Source organism: Fusarium coffeatum (genome assembly GCF_003316985.1).
Source record: "Fusarium coffeatum strain FIESC_28 chromosome Unknown BRIP53273_contig_285, whole genome shotgun sequence".
Classification (NCBI taxonomy): Eukaryota; Fungi; Ascomycota; class Sordariomycetes; order Hypocreales; family Nectriaceae; genus Fusarium; species Fusarium coffeatum.
In genome coordinates this window covers 3,984-12,770 of record NW_022158076.1, presented here as the reverse complement: position 1 = coordinate 12,770, position 8,787 = coordinate 3,984, and the positions used below count along the sequence as shown (strand labels likewise).

General features: G+C 48.9%; 1 protein-coding gene across 1 annotated transcript; it reads left to right on the top strand.

Moving 5' to 3' along the window:
• Positions 1 to 5,715: 5,715 nt before the first annotated feature.
• Positions 5,716 to 8,586, top strand: FIESC28_10125 (uncharacterized protein; the record flags this gene model as incomplete). Its single annotated transcript, XM_031164260.1, has 4 exons — positions 5,716 to 5,736; positions 5,799 to 6,374; positions 6,437 to 7,902; positions 8,412 to 8,586. 4 exons carry the CDS (start codon positions 5,716 to 5,718, stop codon positions 8,584 to 8,586), a joined length of 2,238 nt encoding a protein of 745 aa, XP_031011678.1.
• Between the last annotated feature and the right edge of the window lie 201 nt (positions 8,587 to 8,787).

Below are 8,787 nucleotides of genomic sequence, written 5' to 3'. Positions count from 1 at the left end.
TGGGTCAAACTGCTCTCACTCCTGGTTTGTGAGATGCTATCGGAAGCAATAGGTGATGGATGCTCGGAAGGAAGCTTTTGAGGCTCTCGACGAGCAAAGACGACCGTTCACTGGTACATAGACGCCTCCATGCCGTCAAACATGAACTATCCCGTGTTCTACTCAGCCGCGAGGGAGGATAAGGTGGAAAGACCGGTGCGTAAAGGGGACAAGCCCGGTATTTTGGTATTGGTATTGGTATTGGTATTGGTTGTTGATTGATCTGGTTTTCTGAAACTATGAGCTAGGAGAAGAAGAAAAGAAAAGAAGGTAAAGGGTAGTTCGAACATATGAGAAATGAAGAGAGTAAAAGAGAGGAGAGGTTGGACGAGGTGGAGTCGAGTTTAAGGATCCATGACAGTTTTGGCGGAGTTGATAATCGCATGAGGGGAAGTCCCGGACAAGGAGAACCTGGTTGTTGAGGTGAGGTATGAGATCCATGTGAGGGGTGAGACCAGACCGAGCAGGGGATGGTTCATGTCGAGACGAGACGCGAACATCAACAACAAGCCAAGCCAAGAACAGAATGAAGCAGCCACAGCTAATGAGGATTAGCAGACGGGAAGAAGACAGCGCTGACGTGACAGGAGCTGCAGGATAGACAAGGAAGAAAAAAAAGTTAAAAGACGGGAGAGCTAGAGCTAGAGCTGCCTCTATGCCGGAAGAGACGAACACTGAGTTTCTCCAAAAGCTTGGACGAGATGAGATGGATTATCGAGAAAATGGAGCATCCATGATATGACAGCCGGGACGAGAGTGGAGTTTAGTTTTTGGTGGTGAGCAGCTAACGTTGGTAGCCAACAGCAGCGATGGAAGGTGGCACTAGCCAAGGCACATCCATCGATACTTCCGATCCTATACAATTGAGGTGGACTGTATTGCACGTTTCGGCAACCGCCCAACGGCCAGCAGCCAATCAGCTAGTCCAATGGATAATTGACTTCGGATAAATCTCCTCGATCCAGAGGCGCCAAGGTTTCATTTCAATGCATCTCCAAAAGATAACAAACATTTTTAATGCATCAAGAGGCTGCCCTCAAGGGAACCTAATTGACTAAGCATACATACATCCATACGGTACTACCTAGGCTAGTACAGTAGGTACCTACCTACCTACTTACCGGGCATGGACAGTACAGTACAGTGCTGTACAGACTCACTGTACCGTAGCTCTGATTAGGTTTCTTCCATCGCTACCCTCACTTGTTTTTACCTTCCCTTACATGCAATGCAGGTGACTGGTGAAGAGAGCTTCACGAGGATTGAGTTGCGAAGCATGCATATGCAGCAGCCACAGTCAGCTAAAGCATGTGGTGTCATTGGAATGGCTGGGCCGATCAAGTTTGACCAAGTCTTAGAATTCTTGTACGTGGTGATGAGCAGCGAGATTGTTCTGGTGCAAATCCTCATCTTACTACAGACGGGACAAAACAGACAAGTTGGATTGCATCAACTGTCCATAATTACCTATCTATAACATAGCACTGACCACTTGTTATAGGACAACACACAGCACCGCTTTTTTATATTACAGGGCTATTGTTAGCGGACACACCCCGGTCTTACTGCTGTTGGTCTCGTTCTGTCTTGTTCCGAGTCCATGACGACCGGCCGAGGCCACCGAATTCATACTGGAGTATGGAGCATAGCTAACATGACGCTGTCCAACAATGGGCTGAGTTGCGGGTAGTCTGCAGCGATACATGGTATAGCTCTGTCACCTGTGGCTGAACAAGAAAGTAAAGTCAAACAAACAAGACACGCAAGCCGTCCGAGCGCCTCTCCCGTGGATACGATGCTGATGCTGATGCTGTAAGACTGACCGGGACAGCGGCCTTGCTTGATACGATATCAAACAACTCGATACGATATGGCTGCATCATGATTTCTCCATGCCGTCATCTCCACATGCCGGATACATCCAACACAGGACGATGTATGGATCCATAAAAACCAGTACAGCAGTATTAGAGCGTATCCGTACACTTACAGCGCGACGCAAACGCACCTACCACCCATACTATACCGGAGAGTTTCAAACTGAAAACGTACGATTCCCACAAGAGAACAAGTTAACAACAGTTCCAGACCAAACCCGCCCACCCGCTTGGTCGCTTAACATAATACCCAGGTAAGTATTACATCCGCGTCTGCACAGGACAGTACAGGATAGAATAGACTAGGTCACCAGACTTGAAAAGTGTTTGCGACTCAAATCAAGACCCTCTGAGGCTTTGGGATAATTTTCCAAAACCTGGCTACGGTTACACTCATGGACTGAACTCTGATTTGTTTATCGACGCGTACAGCCACGCCATGTCCGCGACGCCTTGTTGTTAGCCAATGGCGATAGTTGTTTATCGAAACACTATGTTTTGCATCTGTAGCGTAGCCGTACAGCTAGTCAGCTAGTCAGCTACTGAATAGTCCTGACTCCATTACCACGTCTTATTTGTTGGGCGCGCTAGTTAACTCACTCATTTGTTGCCAATCGTCTAGACATACGTCGGCAAAGTATCAGAACTCAAGTTTGAGAGTCGGCATATACCACCGAGAAGAGGAGATGCCGGATCCAAACGTGCATTGATTACGACGCCTTTCTCCTCATCGCCATTCCCGGCCCCTCGCAGGCATTCTGGCTCGATGTCTGTCACTGTGAGATCTGGACATTGAATCAAGCTTACAGAGACGACAGTCCGCTAATATTGAAAGCTAAATTATAGCATTGCCTAATACCGGTTTCACCTTACCTATACGGGCAGCCCGATCATGAGAGTTGATTTAGCCTCCGCTCCCGCTTCCTCATAAGGGCAATTGGCCCAACCTCTCGACTTGGATGAATGAAGCCCTGTACTCCGGATGACGTTACACGAAATGAAGATATGTTTCCGGTGTGGAGAGGTGTCATACTCAAAGGTTCCATTCATCGGCGGCCGAACAAGGCGAGCGGGGGTTGCATTTGCACATGGGTTTGTGCCAACGGCCAAATATAGCCAAGCGAGTTCTTGTCGTCGATAATGGGCTTTTGCTTTCGGGTATCCGTGAACTGGCGGTCATTCCATGCTACTCTCCCCGGAACGATCACATCTATCAGACTGCTCTTAATGAGCGGATTCAACGATGTGCCTACAAATTAAAAACTAAAATAAATAATAAAAAAAACCAGATGCTTTTATCAAAGCCCATCATGGTAAATTGTACTACAGCACAAGACGGCACATATCTCACACCGATGGGAATTCCAAAAATCGTACAATCGAATTCTCCGGGATCGACATGCGACCATTCGTTCATCCACAAATCATCCGTTTGCCTGCCGATACCCTGTTAGCTTATCTTCACATCCCTTAGATTTACATAACCCCACGACGATCATCTTCGTTCATTCAGACTTCGGGTCGGGAGACAAACTCTCGCCTTTTCTTTCACATGGGAGGAAACGATACCCAACCTCTTGAATTTTCCCCACAAACGCCCATCTCGTATGTCATGGATGAAGACGATAACCTCCGATCTGCTGACCCAGATAGACCTTTGGCTTCTCCTTTGGCTCTCGGCTCTTGTCCCATAGCACTATCCTGCATCTGTTCAGCGGATTAGGTCTCATCTCGTTTGCAAATTTGGAGATCCCTACCCAGGTAAGCAGCGCGCTGAGCATGCACGAACATTACAACCTTTGTCACCGCAACTCAACAACCCCAGGCGAATGGTTTAGGCATGATTCAATTGAATAACATGGGTTCGGTTCCCCTGTTCACTCAACGTAGGTGGATATTCCACCAAACCACTTTTCTTTTTGGTAACCTATCGTATACCAGGTAACTCTTCTCGAGCTGTCCGTAAAGTTGCTGAGCTGTGACTACCTACCCTATACCTCTACATATTCAAGTATACGATTCTCTACGATTTTCCCCATAACGTCAGTGCAGTGAATAAAAAGACGAAATAAACGTCCCATATCTTTAAAGCAGAGGTAGTTTAATAAACCATGAGTAATTACTGTGGTCCGAGATATTCAAATTGTGCAGCCAGGTTGTTTATTCACCAATTACCATGGTACACCCGCTTCCCCCGATCATAACCTCATGAACTCTTCCTGCGTCAACGTCGATACGCGACCCTACTCCATAAACCTGCTTTTGATTGTCCTCCTCATTGGGATACCACAGTGTCATGGACCCCTGGGTGATCAGATGAGTCGTGAGGGAGGTATGAGAGTGCGGTGGATAGTGGGTGTTCCTATTCGAAGGTCAGATTGAATATGGGGCTTGTGGAGGCTGTGTCAGAGCCTCATTTCAAAGCGACAGGGCGGTCATGAAGAATACGTAGCAGTAGTAATGAAGACAAGATGACTTACGGGGAATCACTCCAAGTGACAACACGGTTGAAACCCCATGCTCGCACCTGCTCCTCGTATTCATTTCTGAAACTCATGATGTCGTTGGGTTTGCAGCTATCACATAGGTATGCAGTGAGCAAGGCAGGGCCGGCGAAGAGGGACAAGGAATATGGGGCACCTACACTGTTTCTTATGCAACTGGGTAGACAGTAATTAGTATTGGCAGCAAGCGTCCGAGTGGGCTTACTATGTATCTTCAAAATGTTGATGTATTCGAGAGAGTTTTATTGTATGTAGTGACGCTGATATCGAGTGTCACTAAGCTGGGCAGAGGGTCCTATGACCTCACACCTGGAGCTGATGAATGCTTCGGACGGCTGCGCCCCGCCCGGCCCCACTCGCCCGACCTAGCACTCGCGGCCCGGAGCCGGCGCCGTTGGTCTAGGCAATGCTTAGACTCGGGGTTGAGGTGCCGTCGAGCCTGGACTAGGTAAAGCATGGACACTATTGATGCGTTTTATCTTTATCAACTTCGGTGCACTTGTTTGAAGGATCATGCGGTTTAAAAATAATAGAGCTTGTTGTAATGCGTGAGAGCCCAGCCCAGGCCCAGCCCAGCCCAGCATAACCTACATATGGAGCCCAGTACAGCACAGCACAGCAAAGCACAGTACAGCAGCACAGAGTTGCACATGTCTGTCTGCGGTCGTATAAGCACAGCCTACCTATTCAATGCCGTCGCTGCTCTCGCTTCAAAGCAGTCATCACAGAATCAGCGTCTCAGCGATTCCCCACTTGCATTGTGAGTCTTTCCTCTAACCAAACACACAGTAAGAAAACTAATCTTTCCAATCACGTCTTGGCCCCCAAGCCTCCATGATTCAATCTTTCTCTCAGCCCTGGGCTTTGTGCCCATTCTTCCTCCTTGTCTGAACCAAAGGAACCCTCCCCTAGGGCTGTGCTGCAGGACGCTAGCATGGAGCCGCCTGGACTCGGCCTGCTAGTTTGGCTCTTTGGCCTGGGGGGCACCGCCTAATTTATCGCCTATCAGACGGGGGTACTGACATCCAATGCATCCATTCTGTCCCTTTTCTTTCCCGTCCCTTCTTAACTTCCGTCTTACTCAGTCAAAACCGACAAGTTGGAAACATCTTTGCTATCGAAAATTTTCGCCAACGACGATTCACTATAATTAAAACACCGAGTGACCTCAATCAGACGGATGTTTGGCTAGGCCAGCGGGGCATCCGTTTTCGCTCCAATGGTCCTGGCCGTCTAGCCATCGCCATCGCCAGCTTCAAGTTCAAATCTTCTCCTAAGAACTACAGCCTGTCGCCATGCCTCTCTGCGGACTGATAGTATGCGAAACGAACAACAACAGAAACTCTTTTGAGACAAACTTACTAACGGGAGTATCTAGCGGCGCCGCGGTGCAAAGTGCGACAAACCCCAGCGCGCGCGCACCATGTCAATCTTTGGCAACTCGAATATCCAGGCTATTGGCGCTCTCAAGGACATGGTTCGCTTCACCACCGCTGCTTCTCCGGCTCCCATGCATGGTTGGGATCCGGTTACAATACAGAAACCTCCACCGACCGACGAAAGTTCTAGCCAAAGTTCGAACCCACAAGCACCAATCTCCAACATCCCCGACATACACATCACGAACGAGATGTGGGAAGCTCTTGACCGTACATACGAAGAAATCAAAGACTCAGAGACTTACCTTTCCAGAGCTAAATTTGCCGAGTTCCTGCGGACAACCCAGGGCGAGAGCGAGAGCGCTGTTGAGAAACTTTCCAAGGATTATTATACTTTGGGTGAATTCAAGTTTACATGGCATACCGAATTTTCGTGGGAAGCAACTGCACCCCTTCCCGCAAAAGATCTTTCGAAGCCTCTTACAAACTACTTCATCAACAGCAGCCACAATACGTATCTTGTTGGGAATCAACTTGCTTCTTTGAGTAGAAGCTCACCCGAGGCGTACAAGACAGTATGTTGAAAACATATTTTTGTGTATTTAGGTGCTTTATTGACTAACTAACGGTTTGAAAGGTTCTCCTTCGTGGATGCCGGTGCATCGAAATTGATGTATGGAACGGAGATACTGTCATTCCCACGACAAGTAATAGATCTGACCACAGGCGCGGGTTATCAGGTGAATCGTTTCCCAATGTCGCCACAACCGTGATCGAGAAAGTAGAAGATTATCTTACCGACAAGGCTACCAATCATTCCCGTAGCGGCAGTTTTGGAAGCCGCAGTTCATCTTCAAGATCGAGTGTGAATCGGATTCCTCTCGATACTCGCGAGTCTGGCGATCTTCTCGATGTCGCGAAACCACCTGCGCCACGCCCAAGGATGTCGTTTCCCAAGGATGAGCCCATTGTAACACACGGATGGACTCTAACCGCCCCGTGTGGGTTCAGGGAGGTGTGTAAAGCTGTTGCTGAAGCTGCGTTCGTCGAGAATGATCTTCCCATCATTGTCAGCTTGGAAGTACACGCAGACGAGGATCAACAAGAAGTGATGGTCAAAATCATGAAGCAAGAATGGGGAGAAATGCTTGTGGACAAGCCATTGGATGACATTGGCCCAAGGATACAGCTGCCGAAGCTAGGCGAGCTACGAAGGAGGATTCTCATCAAGGTCAAGAGGGCTCCCGCAAAGATAGTGGTTCCACCGAGCACGATGGATCTGCCTGCTATCTATGCCCACGACGAGGATGCATCCGGCTCCGAGGACGAACGTTCATCACAGCCTTTGGGGCCTTCTCTGGTTGGGTCCAACAGCACATTCCCTTCCCACACAAAGAGCACCAACTCCAAGGTGAACATATGTGAGAACCTTGGTAAATTGGCCATCTACACACGTAGCCAGCACTACAAGGGCCTCGCGACTAAGGAAGCCAAAATCCCATCTCACATCTTTTCCATCAGCGAGAACCGCATTCTCGAGCTCAACCAAAAGCAGCACCGAGAAATGTTCACCCACAACAAGGGTTATTTCATGCGTGCTTTCCCCGCAGGTCGAAGGTTCGACAGTTCGAATCCAGACCCGAGTGCCTTCTGGCGAGGTGGTGTTCAAATGGTCGCCATGAACTGGCAGTACTTAGATGAGGGCATGATGCTTAACGAAGGTATGTTCGCGGATGAGAAAGGCTGGGTTCTGAAGCCCGAGGGCTACCAGAGTTCAAATACTTCTGCAGAGACCCAAAGTGAAGCCACTCCAGGTTGCACCATGGACTTGAGAATCATCGTCTTTGCCGGCCAGCACATTCCCATACAAGCCGGCGACGCAACGGACGCCGCCCGTTCTGCCAGCACGCTTCGCCCATTGATTAAGGCGGAACTACACGTAGAAAAGTCTACCGACCCTGAACGGGATGAACATGCGTACGAATGCAAGTACAAAGACAAAACAGACATTGGCAAGACAGACCATCCCGACTTCGGCCCTCGTGGCTCGCTCATCCAGTTCCTCAATATTCCCAAGGTGGTCGAGGAGCTGAGTTTCATTAGGTAAGTTGTCAGCTTGTTCATTCTGTCATATATCGGCTTTACTGCACCGTCCACTACGCTCCGACCGTTCTCAATGTCTTGCAAAGCATGGACAGAACATGCGTGTACGTGGAAGTACTTAAGTCATCATGACAGAAGTCAGGGAATCTGTACGACTTTCCATGGATATCACACATGACTAGCTGCTGTTCAAGACACGACCTGTTTGTGGACACAGAAGTCCCGTGCGCCTTAAGCAAGGCATGTCCCGAGAATTGTCAAGCATTAAAGACTTTGGAGTGGCGAGTCATTCCTTACTGATTACTGACGCTGGCACGGTCGTGCCTACTACCTCGATGGACTGTCATACGTACATACTGTACAGGCTGATGACTAGTGGTTGTCACCCGCTCAGCGCTCGCCGTCCAGCGCTCGCCGTCCAGCGCTCGCCGTCCAGCGGAACGGGACGAAATGCTCGTTGCCGACTCTTGCACGTCCTGGTTTGCATAACACTAATGCATCATATTTAGATTCAAAGTCGAAGACGATTCATCTAGGCTTGGCAGCTCGCCATTGCTTGCATGGGCTTGCATCCGACTAGACCGCCTGCGTCCAGGCTATCGATTCATTCGACTCATGGACTCTACGGCCCGCCCCATACCGGGTGGAAAGTTGCTAGTCAAAATCGAGAAGACCCTGATTTGATCGTCCGTATATTCCACCCTTGCGTATGACGCTGTGCTTTGAACCTCGACAAACCCCTGTACGCTTTATAGGCCTTTCGGTATGCAACAAAGCTTGCTCGGCTCCTACTGCACTATACAGTACAACGATACTGTCCTGCGCCTATTGTGTTACCTTCGATTGCACTTTTTTCTTCTTCTTTTTTCTTTTTAGCAATGTATC